The sequence below is a fragment of the Ornithorhynchus anatinus genome, chromosome 8 (genome assembly GCF_004115215.2).
Source record: "Ornithorhynchus anatinus isolate Pmale09 chromosome 8, mOrnAna1.pri.v4, whole genome shotgun sequence".
NCBI lineage: Eukaryota > Metazoa > Chordata > Mammalia > Monotremata > Ornithorhynchidae > Ornithorhynchus > Ornithorhynchus anatinus.
Window position 1 is genome coordinate 58033426 of NC_041735.1, and position 18044 is coordinate 58051469.

The following is an 18044-nucleotide window of genomic DNA, read 5'->3' on the forward strand; positions in this document are numbered from 1 at the left end:
TGCATCCGTGGTGGATTTTTGAATTGTGGCACCTGCCAGAGGGCATCCTTTTTCACATTGTTTGGGCATACATATGCTCTGCAAAAATAGCTTTGGATTGGTTTCTTAGCCTGCAGACCTAGTGGAGAGATCATGGGCTTGGGGGTCAGAGGATCTGTGTTCTAATCTTGGCCCCACCATTTGCCTGCTGTGTGACTTTGGTCAAGTCACTCAACTGCCTAAGGTGCCTCAGTTTCCTCATCCATACAATGGAAATAAAATGCCTCTTCCACTGTGGGACAGGGACTGTGTTTGATGTAAATAATAATAATAATAATAATGGGTATTTAAGCACTTATGTGCCAAGCACTGTACTATGCCCAGTGGTAGCTGTAAGATAATCAGATTGCACATTTGAGTGTTTGCATCTAACCCAGAGCTTAGTGTAGTGTTCAACACCTAGCACTTAACAGTTCCCGCAGTTATTATTGCCACAGAAAACACTGCTTTAATGACACTTTATAAACACTACTTTCTGTTGAACATTGAACTAACTCTGGGGGATTGGAAAAAAAAAGGAAAAGAATATTCAGTTTCTAGTTCTTAATGTACAATCTAGTTAGGATGAATGATTACCATACAATTAGCTAAAAGTATGTTGTAAGGGATAACTACAGAGTTCAAATGGCAGTCCTACTAAAATTCAGGGGTGGTGTTTTTGCTAACCCCTGGCATAAGATAAACTTGAGCTCTAGTATTCACTCATCCATACACGACACGTGTGCAAAGCAGTCAGTTTGCTGCATATGGGGCTTGAGCAGTTTCCTTTTGTCAGAAGCCCAAATAGCACAGTAGCCAAAACATCCATCCATCCATCTATCAATCAGTGGTACTTGATTGATTACTGTGTGCAGAACACTGTACTAAGCGCTTGGGAGAATACAGTACAACAGAGGTGGTAGATATGCGCTTACAGTCTAGGTGGGCAGACAGTCATTAATATAAATAATTTATAATGTGTAAATGATTTGAAAATATTACTAATGGGAAAACTGAGTGTATAGCTGTTCACTGAGTTCAGTGATGCAGCTGATGAGTGAGAGTCATACGTGAGTTTTGTAGAGTGAGTCCGTTTCCCACTGGATCCATAAAAATACTGTACAGCACCTTTAACCCTTTTCCTAATTAGGGTGACCATCGAATTCCTACGTAGGGAGGGTACTTGGACTCTGAAGGTTTTGAAATTCCACAGTTTCTCTAGTAAAAACATTCCAAAATGGCAGATATATACACCTATGGGATTAACAAGAATATATGGAAGCAGGAAGTAATTGGAGTCAATGGTGTGGGCAGGGTAGGGAGAGGAGAGGTTAATTTGGGAAGGCTTGGTGTGGAGGAAGGTTTTCAGTGTCTTTTTGAAGGGAGGTAGGGAGATGCAGGAAGGAAGGCCTTCCAGGCAAGGGGAAAAGTGGAGAGCAGGGAAGACTGGTGGGGGTGGCCACCCTGCAGACATCATCATCATTATTATTATTATTACTGTATTTAAGTGCTTACTTAAGAGAGACAGCTTGACCTACTGGATAGAGCACGGGTCTGGGAGTCAGAAGAACCTGGCTTCTATTCCCAGCTCTGTCACTTGTCTGCTGTATGACCTTGGGCAAGTCACTTAACTTCTCTGGGCCTCAGTTACCTTATCTGTAAAATGGGGATTAAGACTGTGAGCCCAAGGTGGGACAGGGACTATATCTGACCTGAGTAATTTATATCTACCACAGTCCTTAGCAGAAAGTAGGCGTTTAACAAGTACCAGTATTATTATTAGTACTACCATGTGTCAAGCACTTAAGCGCTGTAGTAGAATATAATGGTATTTGTTAAGAGCTTACAATGTGCAAAGCACTGTTCTAGATACAAGTAAATCAGTTTGGATACAGTCCCTGTACCACATGGGGCTCCCAGTCGAAGTAGGAGGGAAAACAGGTATTTCATCCCCTTTTTGCAGTTGGTGAAACTGAGGCACAATGAAGTGACTTGCCCAAGATCACACAGTGGGCAACAAGAGTGTGAGCTGGGTTATAGTGGGAGAAGAGGGTCATCAAGATAGGAGAAGCCATCTGGTGAAAAGGCTCGAAGTCCCTGGTCAGAATTTTAAATCAGAGTTTCCATCTTGGAGTTTTTTAAAAGGGGAGTCACGTGATTGGATCAATGATTGAGGACAAAGGATTACTGCTTCATTTTGGTAAGGTAAAGTAAAAAGACTGGTGCTAGCGTTTTACGATAATCCAGTCTAGGAATAATTAGGATCTTTTTAGTGCAGTGGAGAGAAGGAGTTAGAACTGTGTAGTGCTCCTGAGAAAAGGTTGATGGGATTAGGTAACAGTTTGGATGAACAAAGGAGAGGAGTCCAAAGGTGAGTTTTAATTATCCATCCGGGAGGACGGTGATAGTATTGGGCACTGATGAGGGGCAGTTTCGGATGGTGATAAGATGTTGGGCCTTTGATGTGACAAATTTGAGATGGCAAAAGACCATCTCAAAAAGTCCTCCCAAAGACCGGAGGAAATGCCTTTAAAGCTGAAAAGAAGGTGAGAGAGGCCAAGAGTCATAATAATAGTGGTGGTATTTAAGTGCAAGCACATAGTTCAGGTCGGACACAGTCCCTGTTCCACATGGGGCTCACAGACTAAATAGTGAGAACGGGTATTGAAACTCCATTTTACAGATGAGGAAACTGAGACCCAGAGAAATTGTGACTTGCTCAAGGTCACGTGGGTTAATGGAGGAACCAAGATTAGAACCCAGGTTCTCCGATTACCAGGCCCATGCTCTTTCCATTAGGCCATGCCGCTTCCATGAACATAGAAGTCATGATTGAAGCTGGGGGAGGTGGGGGTGGCGGGGCAGATTGGACTGAGCTTTGATGGACACCAAAATCCTGTGTAGGGGGTGAGGGTGGGAAGGGGAAGAGGAAGAAAAGCCAGCAAAGGAAGCAAGAGTTGGTAATCAGAGAGGTTTGAAGTGAAACAGAACATTGTAAAGCTAGAAAATGTTTTGAGTTTCTCCCCTTGAAGATCTTAAGCTCCTTGTGAGCAGGGAATATATCTACCAACTCCTTTGTATTGTGTTCTCCCAAATGCTTAGTATAGTGCTCTGCTCACAGTCAGTGTTCAATAAATACCATTAATTCATTGATTTTTAAGATAAAGAATGGTTGACCCCAAGGCAGCAGAGAAGTCAAGCAAGAGGAGCAGAGACCATTGGGTTTAAAGGAGCTCATCAGTCACCTCAGATGAGTTTCAGTAGGGGAAAAAGAGCTTGAAATCCAGAGGAAAGTAAAGGGGATATAGAGGTGGGGGTGTTGATAGTACTTTGTCATGAGTCAGGTATGAGTCACTGTTTTTATAGACTATCTATAGTTTTAAAATAACCCCTTTATTAAGGATTACTCTGCCTAAATCAAGACAGTTGACAAGTCTTCCATTTTTATTTAGGGAGTTTGAATCATTTGAAGTTCAGTTACAAAGTAAACCCATTGTTGCTAGGAGAGTTGTTGATCTATATGACTGTGGGTTAATTATTTTTCCAAATAAGGATTCTTTCAATGCTAACTTATTTCCTTGTGAACCATTTTATTGATATTAAAACAGAATCTTCCCACCCAAACCTTGTCCTTCCCCTGACTTTCCCATCACTGTAGATGACACCACCGTCTTTCCTGTCTCACAACATCACCAAAATCTGCCCTTACCTCCCTTTCCAAACTGCTACCACGTTCAAGCACTTATCCTAACCTGCCTTGATCACTGTAACAGCCTCCTTGTTAACCACCGTGCCTACTGTCTCGCCCTTCTCCAGTCCATACATCACTCTGTTGCCTGGATCATTTTCTACAGAAATATTCAGCCCATTTTTCCCCACTTCTCAAGTACCTCCATTGTTTGCCCATCCACCCACCTCTTCATGGAACAGAAACTACTTATCGGCTTTAAAGCACTCAATCACATTGTCCCTTCCTACCTCACTTTGTTACTCTCCTACCAGCACACTTGGCTGCTCTAATGCTAACTTTCTTACTGTACCTCGATCTTGTCTATCTCACCGCTGACCTCTTGCCCATGTCCTGCCTCTGACCTGGAACACCCTCCTTCATATGATAGAGTTGCTCTCCCCCCTTGAAAGCCTTACTGAAGGCATGTCTCCTCCAAGAGTCCTTCCCTGACAGCCCTATTTTCCTTTTCTTCCAGTCCCTTCTGTGCCTCCCTGACTTGCTCCCTTTATTCATCCGCCATTCCCAGTCCCACAGCACTTAGGTACCTATCTATAATTTGTTTATTTACATTGTCTGTCTCCTTGTCTAGACTGTAAACTCACTGTGGGCAGGGAAAGTATCTTGTATTGTTATAATGTATTCTCTCAAGCTTGTAGTACAGTGCTCTGCACACAGTAAATGCTCAATAAATACGATTGACTGATTTGCCTACATAATACATAACTGGTATTTGAGTTTTTTCTGTCTGGAATTGGAAGTGAAATTGCTTAGCTAACTTTACAAAAATCATGCCATAGTATTACCAAACAAATCAAATTGCGTAGAAAGCATATAGATTCACTTCACTCAACACATTATGTATCAGGTTTCTCCCAAAATCATTGGAGCACTAGTTAGGAATGGGGCAATTTTACTTGTTCCATTTTTCAATTTTTTTAAATATTCTCTTACCTTGAAAAGTGTTAATCTGAGAATCTGCCTTGAACAGATGACATATGTATTTACGGTGGAAATATTTAATCTACCATATTTCTTCGTACAAATGCTTCCACTGAGTAATTTCCCCATTCCCTGATTTTTGAGGAAGTTTTTTGATCTGTACCATATTGTGATAGTGTAGGTTGGCATAGGGAGAGATGGGTTGGAGAGGAAGGTCAGAGCTCAGTAATGCAGAAGACCCACTACATCCACCAGGATAGGCAGGGTTAAAGGGGAGATGTGTGCCTTGGTGATGTCGGGGAGGCGGGTGGGTAGGGGTGTATTTTTTTTTCCTTCCTATTATCCTCTCAATATTAACCCTAAAAGAAGACTTGTTCTGGCTATAATTGGCCTCAGCTGCCCCAGCATGGGTCTGCCATAGAGGTGAATGACCCAGACTGATCACAGTCTACAATCTGGGTCCTCTTCCTTGCCCCAGCTGGGAGCCACTGAGGTTCCTTCCATTAAAATTGGATAAGACTAATTGAGTTGGTCAAATGGTCAGTGAAAACGTATGGTTTAAACACAGTTGATTTAAGTTGATTTAAGGGTAAACCTGCTTGAGAAACTAGGCACTGTTGATTAGATACACTAGATTTACTTTTTTCTGGAGGTAATTTTTTCCAATAGCAACAACATATAAAATGCCTTTAAGAGTGAGAATGAACAATATACAGTATCATTTTCTAAACAATTGGGGAAGTCCGATTAGAGAGGTGGGTTTTTTTCAGTGAATTGCAAGAATGGAAACAAGATAGATTGTAACAGTAGGGGTGGGTGAAATATGAATAATAGGTAACATTTTGAAATGTGCCTAAATAACATATTAGTTATTCATAGGCTACTTGATTTCTTCTTGGTGAATGGTATAGTTTCCAAGGAAGAAATGTCATTTAGGTTTTGAAAATGTATTTTAGTGACATACTTTTAGGTACCTACTCACTTGACAGGGAAAATTTGATTTAAATAGTAAATAAACCTCTCTGATTTTCTTTCCCCATAATGCTTTAGGTTTGCTGGGGGTGGTGGGGGTGGGGGGGGTGGTGTGTGTGTATGTAAAGGATTAACTTTTTTAGGTGGAGTGGAATGGGAGAAGATAACATTTCCAGAGTGTTAGGATCAAAAAAGAATATCTTTAATTCCTGGAAATTTGAATGGGTTTTCCAGATTGTAGATTCTGTGTTCTTTCTTCTAATTGCTTGATTGCTTTCTGGCATTTCACTTTGATTTCACTGATGCAGCATCGCCTAGTGGATAGATTACGGATTTGGGTGTCAGAAGGACCTGGTTTCCAATCCTGGTGCCACCACTTGTCTGCTGTGTGACCTTGGCCAACTCATTTCACTTCTCTGTGCCTGTTACTTCATCTGTAAAATAGGGATTAAGACCATGAGCCCCATGTGGGACATGGACTGTGTCTAACCTGTTTACTTCGTATCCATCCCAGGGCTTAGAACAGTGCCTGGCACATAGTAAGTGCATAAAAAATACCATAAAAACTAATATTTCTAATAAGGACAGGCAGATGGACTAAGAGGTGAATCTTAAATCAGTTAATCTTGTTCTTGGGCAGCAGGGTTGTGACTTATTCTGCTTATTCCCTGGTTTTACCTGGGGAGGGTGGTCAGTTGCATGTGTGGAAGAAGGGAAGGGAGGGCAGGGCAGAGGAAGTCAGTCCAATCGTATTTATTGAGTGCATACTTTGTGTAGAGCACTGTACTAAGCGGTTGGGAGAGTACAATATAACAATAGAACAGACATATTCCCTGCCCACAGTGAGTTTACAGGTTGCAGGGGGAGACAGACATTAATATAAATAAATTTACAGATCTGGACATGAGTGGTGAGGGCTGGGAATGGGGATGAATAAAGGGAGCAAGTCAGGGTGACACAGCTCCCACATACAACTCACAGCCTGGTACAACAGATATTGAATCCGTATTTTGCAGATGAGGGAACTGAGGCACAGAAAAGTGAAGTGAAATTGATCTGTGCTCTCTCTGGATTTTGACCTGGGTTGAGTGCCAGGTCCCAGGCTCCACTGGGGGAAGAATTAAAGATTTAAAGGCTAAAAGGAAACTCAGGAATTTTGGGAAAATAGTGCATGACTAAGAGCATTGGCTGCTCCATAATGCTTAAGGAACGAGAAACTTAAAAGATAAGTAGCTTCAAGGTCCAGGATTTATCTTCTTTATTATTTCCACTATAATTTGAAGATGCCTATTATTTTTATTAATGCCTGTCTCCCCTCTAGACTCTAAGCTCCTGTGGGTAGGAAATGTGTCCACCAATTCTATTTTGCACTCTCTCAAGAGAATATAGTGCTCTGCACACAGTAAGCACTCAGTAAATATGATTGACTGATGTCTAATAGTCTTTCACAACTAACTCAGGTATCTCAGGTACTTTCCAAACAAGACAGAGGAGACCTGACCCACTCTTTTGAATGTTGGGATGCTGTTTTATTGGGGAAAGACTAGAAAAATATAACTGCAAATTGAGGCAAATGATCTTATTTTAATTACTGGGGAAATAGCATGAGGTGGGCTTATGCTCTCAAAACTGTATTTTTTTTTTTGCTGCTGCTTTATGACGGAAACACTAAAAAACATTTCATATGTCCAAAAACTGGATTTGAAACTCTGAACTGAACACTTAGGAATAACATTTCATTTCATATAATAGGAGAAAATCTCAGTAACGTAGAGTCCCCCTTCATGATCAGATAGGGAGCTGCTTAGATGAAATTAGGCACTTCAGACCTCCATCCCCCATACACATGGGAGTGGGTTTTTCCTGTAGCAACTGATTTACTTTGCTCAGAACAAGTCTTTGCTTTCTGGCTCAATGTGAGGCACTGTACTGTGCGCTGGGGTAGATACAAGTTTAAACACAGTACAGATCCCACATGGGAGGCTCTATTGTAATCCTCATTTTAGAGGTGAGTTAACTGAGGCACAGAGACGTGAAGTGATTTGCCCAAGGTCACCCAGCAGACAAGTAATAATAATGGCATTTGTTAAACGCTTACTATGTGCAAAGCACTGTTCTAAGCGCTGGGGTAGATACAAGGTGATCAGGTTGTGCCATGTGGGGCTCACATTCTTAATCCCCATTTTACAGATGAGGTAACTGAGGCACAGAGAAGTGAAGTGACTTGCCCAAAGTCACCCAGCTGACACGTGGCAGAGGCAGGATTTGAACTCATGACTCTGACTCCCAAGCCCGGGCTCTTTCCACTAAGCCAAGCTGCTTCCCCTAAACTGCCTAGCCAGGATTAGAACCCAAGTCCATCTGACTCCCAGGCCCATGCTGTCTCCACTAGGCCATGCTGCTTCCCTATTAATGAAAGACCCCATAAAGCAAGAGGCCATAATAATAATAATAATTAGCATCATCAATTGTAGTATTTGTTAAGAGCTTACTATGTGCCAACACTATTCTTACACTGGGGTGGATACAAGCAAATTGAGTTAGACATAGTCCTTGTCCCACATGGGGCTCACAATCTTAATCCCCATTTTATAGATGAGCTAATTTTGAGGCTCAGGAAAGTGAAGTGATTTGCCCAAGGTCACACAGCAGGCAGAGCTGGAATTAGAACCCAGATCCTTCTGACTTCCAGGCCCATGCTCTGTCCACTAGGCCATGCTGCTTCAGCAGGGTGGACATAACTGGTAAGCCCTCCAAGCCGCAGGATAGGGCGGTCCCTGGCACTTGAATTTTGAGCAGATTGCTCAGCCAGTCAATTCATCTGTGGTATTAATTTGTATTAATATCTGTCTCTACCTCTAGACTGTAAGATCTCTGTAGGCAGGGAATCTGTCTTTATTGTTATATTGTACTTTTTCAAGCGCTTAGTACAGTGCGCTGCACACATTAAGCGCTCAATAAATACGATTGCCTGGAATTTGAGTAGTTACTGTGTGCAGAACACTGTCCCAGGTGCTTGGGAAAATGCAGTAGAGCAGAGTTGGAAGACATGATCCCTGCCTACAGGAGCTTATAGTCTGTAGCAGATAATAATGTTGGTAATGTTGATATTTAAGTGCTTACTATGTGCAGAGCACTGTTCTAAGCGCTGGGGTAGATACAGGTAATCAGGTTGTCCCACGTGAGGCTCACAGTTAATCCCCATTTTACAGATGAGGTAACTGAGGCACAGAGAAGCTGTGACTTGACCACAGTCACACAGCTAGGTCCTGTTGCCTAAGGCAACAGCACTTAGAACAGTGCTCAGAGCTTAGAACAGTGCTTGGCACATAGTAAGCACTTAACAAATACCATTTAAAAAAAAGAGAATAATAATGATGATGCTAATGGTATTTGTTAAGCGCTTACTATGTGGCAGACACTTGTACTAAACACTGGGGAGGAGGACGTGGCTGGAGAATATAAACAAATCAGGCTGGACACAGTCCCTGCCCCACATGGGGCTCACAGTCTTAATCCCCCTTTTACAAATAAAGTAACTGAGGCATAGAGAGGTAGAGTGACTTGAACCCACCACCTCTGACTCCCAAGCCCAGGCTCTTGCCAGTAAGCCACACTGCTTCTGCTAAGCACTGGGACATTTACAGGTAGGTCTAGCGGACCCATTCCCCATCCTGCGTGGGGTTCACAGTCTAGAAGAAAGGATGAACTAGTATTTGTAAACTTCATTTTACAGATGAGTAAACTGTGGCACAGAGAAGTTAAGTGACTTGCCTAAGGTCTCACAGCAGGCAAGTGGCAGAGCTAGAATTAGAAACCAGGTTTTCTGACTCCAAGGCCTGCTGCTTCTCAATGGCTTTAAAATGCAACCTGGGTTTACACGAAGCTGAGACCTTCAGAAAGATCATTGATACTGGAGCTTCCATAAAAGGGTGTGCTCCTAGAGCTGCTTTATTCATTCATTCAATCATTCATTCATTCATTCATTCAATAGTATTTATTGAGCGCTTACTATGTGCAGAGCACTGTACTAAGCGCTTGGGATGAACAAGTCGGCAACAGACACTCCTTGGTTAAACACATTTACTAAATCTTCCTTCCTGACCAACCCCCAAGTGAAGTTTCTCTAACCATATTAGCAAAAAAACCCCCCAAAACCCTCTCTAATCCCCTCATCATAGCTAGTACTGTTTTCAGAATTTTAGCCTTCATGAAAGTGAGCCTCTTGAGGTTTAGAAAACAGCAACATTCCGTCGTTACCATTTAAAATACATTGGTCTTAATTCAGGTACCTTGCCATCTTTCCAATTAGCACTGAATACTATGTTTTTGTTAGACTGCTTTTGGTCTTTTAAAACAATTTAACTGTGCCTCCTTCTTTACTATTCTCTGGACCCCTCCCTCTTCTCCCTCTCTCTCTCTTCCTCTCTTTTCCCTCTCTCCCTCTTCTCCCTTCCTTCCTTTTCCCTCCTTCCGCAAACTCTCACACACACATACCTGTGTATAGCTGGAGCTTGGTTAACATACACATTCTTTAAAATCCCCAAGGCATTATGGCATCTCTGGCATTTATTTGTTCTGCTTTGAGGGAAATGACAAAGGAGGAGACTGTAAATCTAGCCTGAACACTACTGGTCTCTTCTAGAGTCCTTCAGAGTAAATATTTTATTTACATAATAACTGAAATTAAATATAAACTCCTGGAAATGATGTAGTAATATAGAAACTAATGATTTTGCTGAGAATCCAAATGTTAAAAATCTCATCTGTTGGTTGGGTGTAGTTTTGTTACTTGTGTTTGATTATTAACAAACCTTTTTCAGGAGTTCAGTATGTGTGTGGCATTTTGTTCTGACTTGTAACATAGTTAATGTAGCACCCACGTTTTCTCTTGGGAATAAGATGATTGGATGGTGTCTTGGTCTTTGTGCTTTTGAAAACTGGGAAGTTTCACCTTTATGATCAAAAGCTTAAATAAAGGTGGTGGTGTGTTTTTTTTTTTAACAGAAAATGCTTTCATGAAAAATAACCACAAATTTAAAGTATTTTTTTAAAAACAAATTGTAACAGTTCAGTAACACTGAATTTAAAAGGGCTTTAATTCTGTCCCTCATTGGCTTTAAAAAAAAAATTCGTGAACATTTTACTCCAATTTCAGAGGCAGTAAAATCTTATGGTGACTATGACACTGTATAATTTTCAAATGTCCATGTTTGCTCTTGGTATCTTCTTTTGTTTTTTTTTTCTTAACTCTCTTCTTTAATTCGTCTGCAGGAGTCGGAAACTTCAGATCAGAAATATCCCGCCTCACTTGCAGTGGGAGGTAGGAATTCATGTTTAAACCTAAAGACGACCCCCCACCCCCCATACCTAATGCTGTATTACTGTTTCTTCTTCCACAAAATTTTCCCCTTCCTCTCCTTTTCTGGAAGCACGCACGCGCGCACACACACACATCATTCCGTTTTTAGGGGGTGTTGTGGGGGAGGGAACCTTCTGGAGGAGAGAGAACAATACAGCCTTCTAAGCAATTCAGTTCACTGCCTTCATTTCTGCTCTCTGAGTTAAATGTAAAAAATGTTAAAATAGATTCTTGAGTGAGCGCTGACTTCCTGAAGTAGCCCTGCCTCCTTGACTGAGGGCTTGGCCACTTCATACATACCTTCCTGATATGAGCTCAGTAATATTTTTTAAAACTGAATTTTCCAAAGTTGGCAAAAAATATTTTTTTTAAATACATTTCAAGAGTAGTCATTTGTCTCCCCCATATTTTTCTGCTGCTTTTTTTTTTCCCCCACTGGTAGCATGAAGGTAAAGGTATGTAAATGGGAATTGGAGTTCTCCAAAGGTGGCATAGCATGGCAGCTCATAAATCTTTGCCCTGGCTCAATCCAGGAAGACAAATCTTCCCAAGCTATAAGTAGCCCCATGCCCAGTTTCCTGTGCCCTGGACTACCTAACCAAAATTTACATCTTTTCACCATTGAAGAAGGATCGAGAAGCCTCTACAACCAAATCCAGGTAGGCAACCCGCTGTTGATTTCCCTCCCCATGTGGCTACTCTCATCTCCCTATCCTACATATCCTCCAATTGCTACTCCAACACGTCCACTTCATCCAAGCCCTTGTGTTCTGAGCCCCTGCACCACCCCTATGCATCATTATACTCTGATGCTTCCTCTTACCAGTACCTTATTTTAGTGTTTCTGTCTCCTGCTAGATTGTAAGCTCCTTGAGGACAAAGGATCATGTCTGCTAACTCTTTTGTGTTCTCCCAAGCACTTAATAAGTGTTCCGTAAGCACGGGATGGGTATTCACCCAGCACCTCTGCCTGAGTGAAGGGTGGAGAGGAGACAGACTGCAATTTTCCTTCCTCTTGTTGGCACAATTAACCGAGGAGGGAAATCCTTTTTAGACTTCCCCTGAGTCAGGGGCTCCATTAGATTGCCAGCTCTCCCTGGCACCATTTCTTTTCTCAACCCTTCCCGCTCAGAATGCTGACACAGAAGTTCTGGAGCCAGGAGGTGGACGATGTCCCGAGCTGTCCTGAGTGTGGTTCCTCTTTGTCGGGGAGCCTAGGGTGGGCTCTCTCCTTCCTCCCACTAACCCACAGCTGATGGCTTGTCGAACAGGGAGGATGGTGGTGTTATCACTCGTGATGGGGAAAGGGAAGAGGATGAACGTGTAGGTTTAGGAGGACGAGCAGTTCAGTTTTTGCCATATTAAGTTGAAAGTGTTGGAGGGGTCATTCGCACAGAAGTGTTCAGGAGGCATGAGGTCATATGAGAGGTGAGGAGTGAGGGGGCTAACTTTTTTTTGTGGTATTGAAGGGCTATGTGAAGGACTGTTTATTGCCATTGTTCTTGTCTGTCCGTCTCCCCCAATTAGACTGTAAGCCCGTCAAACGGCAGGGACTGTCTCTATAATAATAATAATAATGTTGGTATTTGTTAAGCGCTTACTATGTGCCGAGCACTGTTCTAAGCGCTGGGGTAGACATAGGGGAATCAGATCGTCCCACGTGGGGCTCACAGTCTTCATCCCCATTTTACAGATGAGGGAACTGAGGCACAGAGAAGTTAAGTGACTCGCCCACAGTCACACAGCCGACAAGTGGCAGAGCTGGGATTCGAACTCATGAGCCCTGTCTCCAAAGCCCGTGCTCTTTGCTCTATCTGTTGCCGACTTGTTCATCCCAGGTGCTTAGTACAGTGCTCTGCACATAGTAAGCGCTCAATAAATACTATTGAATGAATGAATGACTAACTATGTGTAAGCTCTGTTAGAACAACTAACACTGTTCTAAGCCCTGAGGTAGTTACAAGGTAATTAGATTGTCCTGTCCTAGATGAGGCTCAGTCTAAGCAGGAGGAAGAACAGGAGAACCGAGGCACAGAGAAGTGAAGTGACTTGCCCAAGGTCACACAACAAGTAATTGGTAGAGCTGTGATTAGAACCCAGGTTCTCTGACTCCCAGGCCTGTGTTCTTTTCACTAGACCATGGTATTTGTGAGACTCCTCCCTCTAGCCTGTGAGCTCGTTTTGGGCAGGGAATGGGTCTGTTTATTGTTGCATTGTACTCTCCCAAGAGCTTAGTACAATGCTTTGCACACAGTAAGTGCTGAATAAATACAGTTGAATGAGCCGATGAACCGTCAGAGTATGAATGGAGGGAAAGGAGCCTTGTGGGACACCCACAGTTAAAATAATAATAGTGATGGTATTTGTTAAGCGCTGTCAAGCACTGTCCTAAATGCTGGGGGTGGATGCAAGAGGATACAATGGGGATATATCCCCATTTTACAGATGAGGGAACTGAGGCCCAGAGAAGTTAAGTGACTTGTCCAAAGTCACACAGTTGACAAGTGATGGAGCCAGGATTAGAACCCGTGACCTGACTTCCAAGCCCATGCTCTTTCCACTGAGCCATGCTGCTTCTTAAAAGCGGGGAGGGGAGGCCTGAAGGAAACTGAGAAGGACGGTATGCGTGTCCTACTGCCGCTACCGCCTTCCCTAGTTCTCCTGCTTTTCTTCGGAATAGACAGGGCTTCCTCCCAGGCTTCCCCAATGGTTCGTTGGGCTACAAAGGAGGGAAACCAGGACTGGATGCATTTAAAGTGGCACAGGATTCTGGGAGACCCTGAGACCCGGCTAGCACAATGTGTGTCTGTGTGTGTTCAGAAATGCTTATCCAACGTGCCTGCACCGAGCAGCCCAAGCAGTACAGGGAGCACCTCATTCCAGTGGACCCGCTCTCTCTCATTCATTCATTCAATAGTATTTATTGAGCGCTTACTATGTGCAGAGCACTGTACTAAGCGCTTGGGATGAACAAGTCGGCAACAGATAGAGACAGTCCCTGCCGTTTGACGGGCTTACAGTCTAATCGGGGGAGACGGACAGACAAGAACAATGGCAATAAATAGAGTCGAGGGGAAGAACATCTCGTAAAAAGAATGGCAACTAAATAGAATCAAGGCGATGTACAATTCATTAACAAAATAAATAGGGTAATGAAAATATATACAGTTGAGCAGACGAGTACAGTGCTGTGGGGATGGGAAGGGAGAGGTGGAGGAGCAGAGGGAAAGGGGAAAAAGAGGGTTTAGCTGCGGAGAGGTAAAGGGGGGATGGCAGAGGGAGTAGAGGGAGAAGAGGAGCTCAGTCTGGGAACGCCTCTTGGAGGAGGTGAGTTTTAAGTAGGGTTTTGAAGAGGGAAAGAGAATCAGTTTGGCGGAGGTGAGGAGGGAGGGCGTTCCAGGACCGCGGGAGGACGTGACCCAGGGGTCGACGGCGGGATAGGCGAGACCGAGGGACGGTGAGGTGGGCGGCAGAGGAGCAGAGCGTGCGGGGTGGGCGGTAGAAAGAGAGAAGGGAGGAGAGGTAGGAAGGGGCACGGTGATGGAGAGCCTTGAAGCCTAGAGTGAGGAGTTTTTGTTTGGAGCGGAGGTTGATAGGCAACCACTGGAGTTGTTTAAGAAGGGGAGTGACATGCCCAGATCGTTTCTGCAGGAAGATGAGCCGGGCAGCGGAGTGAAGAATAGACTGGAGCGGGGCGAGAGAGGAGGAAGGGAGGTCAGAGAGAAGGCCGACACAGTAGTCTAGCCGGGATATAACGAGAGTCCGTAACAGTAAGGTAGCCGTTTGGGTGGAGAGGAAAGGGCGGATCTTGGCGATATTGTAAAGGTGAAACCGGCAGGTCTCGGTAACGGATAGGATGCGTGGGGTGAACGAGAGAGACGAGTCAAGGATGACACCGAGATTGCGGGCCCGAGAGACGGGAAGGATGGTCGTGCCATCCACGGTGATAGAGAAGTCTGGGAGAGGACCGGGTTCGGGAGGGAAGATGAGGAGCTCAGTCTCGCTCATGTTGAGTTTTAGGTGGCGGGCCGACATCCAGGTGGAGACGTCCGGGAGGCAGGAGGAGATGCGAGCCTGAAGGGAGGGGGAGAGGACAGGGGCGGAGATGTAGATCTGCGTGTCATCTGCGTAGAGATGGTAGTCAAAGCCGTGAGAGCGAATGAGTTCACCGAGGGAGTGAGTGTAAATGGAGAACAGAAGAGGGCCAAGAACTTACCCTTGAGGAACTCCAACAGTTAAAGGATGGGAGGGGGAGGAGGCTCCGGCGAAGGAGACCGAGAATGACCGGCCAGAGAGGTAAGAGGAGAACCAGGAGAGGACAGAGTCCGTGAAGCCAAGGTGAGATAAGGTATGGAGGAGGAGGGGATGGTCGACAGTGTCAAAGGCAGCAGAGAGGTCAAGGAGGATCAGAATGGAGTAGGAGCCATTGGATTTGGCAAGAAGGAAGTCATGGGTGACCTTAGAGAGAGCAGTCTCGGTAGAGTGGAGGGGACGGAAGCCAGATTGGAGGGGGTCTAGGAGAGAATGGGAGTTAAGGAATTCTAAGCATCGATTGTAGACCACTCGTTCTAGGATTTTGGAAAGGAAGGGTAGTAGGGAGATAGGACGATAACTGGAGGGGGAAGTGGGGTCAAGAGCGGGTTTTTTTAGGATGGGGGAGACGTGGGCATGTTTGAAGGCAGAGGGGAAGGAGCCCTTGGAGATTGAGTGGTTAAAAATAGAAGTTAAGGAAGGCAGGAGGGCAGGGGCGATGGTTTTAAGAAGGTGAGAGGGAATGGGGTCCGAGGCGCAGGTGGAGGGGGTGGCACTTGCGAGGAGGGAGGAGATCTCCTCTGAGGATACTGCAGGGAAGGATGGGAAAGTAGGGGAGGGGGTTGGTGGGGGGGGAGGGGAGAGGCGGAGGGGTGACTTGGGGGAGCTCAGACCTGATCGTGTTGATTTTCGTGTGGAAATAGGTGGCCAGATCACTGGGGGTGAGAGATGGGGGAGGGGGAGGAACAGGGGGCCTAAGGAGAGAGTTAAAGGTACGGAACAATCGGCGGGGGTGACGAGCATGGGTGTCGATGAGGGAGGAGAAGAAGCTTTGCCTGGCGGAGGAGAGGGCAGAGTTAAGGCAGGAAAGGATAAATTCTCTCCCTCACCTTCTCTGACCCTTTCTGGGGGAGGGAGAGAATTGGGTATGGAGTCCTGGGCGACCCCCTTCCCCCGCAGACAGGGTGTCGTTTTACCAGCTTTGATTTCCATAAATTAACATTCGAGCACAAATCATTTCAGATTTGCATGAATCTGAACAAAGTGATAAAATTTACATAATTGATTAAGCCCACCTTTCTTTCACCCTAGGGGAAAGGGGGTGGGCTCATTCCATGTTTGTTTACTCTTGCAGTGTGCATTCTTTGCCCCTCAAAAAGCCTTAATGCTTGGAGTAAATTCAAAAAAATTCACCATTATAAGGAAGGCAGCAAGGTCTAATGGAAAGAGCTTGAAAGTTAAGAGGGCTGGCTTGTGGACCTAGTGCCATTGCCTTGCTGTGTGATCTCAGACAAGTCATTATAACCTGAGCTCCACTTTCCCCTCTGGAGGTTGGGCAGAATTAATATCTGCCTTTCCCTGCCTCCTGGGACTCTGTGTGGATGAAATGCGACCACATGTGACTGTCCATTGGAAAAAAGAAAATGCTTTCTAAATGAAAGGAATTATTATTGCTAGAAAAGCAGGGATAGGGTCGTCTATCCTGTGTTCACATTTCCTTATGCTTTTCAAATTCATATCCAACGCCCAAACCATTTATGACACCAGGTGATGTTGTTACAATCCATCTGGATAAGCTACACAGCTCAATGGTCTCTGTGGCTCCTTCTGGGACTCACCCGAGAGCAGTTTTCAGTACAGTTTAGACTGATGCGGTGGCGTATTGATTGCCCCAGAGCCTCGACTGGTCAAGCAATCTATATAGGCCACACAGGCAGCTTGTCACTCAGTCAGTCGCATTTACTGAGCGCTTACTTAGTGCAGAGCACTGTACTAAGTGTTTGGGAGTGTACTATATAACAGTAAACAGCCACATTGCCTGCCCCTTATCCAGGTTGGAGACTGGTAGACACCAGTGCTTAGAGTAGTGCTTGGCATGTAGTAAGCGCTTAACAGATACCACGATTATTACCGGTGTTGTGACCCACAGTGTAAATGTTCTTGTTGATCCAGGCCCCTGCTAGGCATGTATTTTGTACTAAAATTCTGCTGCTTACATTAAAGAAGAAATGCAACATGCATGCTAAAAATCTCCAGATCTCCCTATCTGTCAGTTTACATGGCTCTTGCCGCTTGCGGAGAGAATCTGCCGCTCATTTGAAGTTGCCATTTGTGCGACTCTAGAGGACCGCATGGATTTCTAGCTGCATATCTGTGCAGTCTGTTTAACACGCAGCTCATCCCGCCAGCCTCGATCGGCTCAGTGACTCAAGATGAATGCGATAGCTCCAACTTGCACAGACCGTGCATCCGCTTGGACCCGTGCCCTTGATGGGCTGGCACGTTCTTAGATCCACATCCTTGAGTGACTTCACACCCCCGCATGGATTGTGCATTCCCCTGAGTTGCTCGTTTACCCGTTTTCAGAGAGCTGCACAGTCCACAGAGGTGGCCCAGGGCGTGGATGGCACCTTTTACTCTAAGACATGTTCACCGGTTTGCACACCCTTGGCCTTTCAGGAGGATCACACTCTGCTTTATATGCCTGTGTCGGCCGAGAATGTATGCAGGTGACATAATGCCATCCGTTGCCCACTGATTCGGCTCTCTGACATCTGTGACTCGGCTGCTCAGTTGACCTGGCTCCTTAAAGCCAAAGCAACTGTGCAGATCTCTTCCAAAAGCACAATTTCACCCTGATATGTAAATTTGGCTCTGCATTATAGATTTGCATCATGGTTTTGATTTTTTTTTTTACATCATTTTGATTAGGGAAGCAGCATGGTGTAGTGGTTAGAGCACGGGCCTGGGAATCAGAAGGGCCTGGGTTCT

General features: G+C 44.7%; 1 protein-coding gene across 1 annotated transcript in view; it reads left to right on the forward strand.

The window, feature by feature from the left end:
• Nucleotides 1-18044, forward strand: part of IGF2BP3 (insulin like growth factor 2 mRNA binding protein 3) — a 162915-nt gene that overhangs the window by 39019 nt on the left and 105852 nt on the right. Inside the window, exon 3 of the mRNA XM_001512312.4 lies at nucleotides 10934-10982. Coding sequence (XP_001512362.1) covers nucleotides 10934-10982 — 49 coding nt within the window. The remainder of the gene's footprint in view (nucleotides 1-10933; nucleotides 10983-18044) is intronic.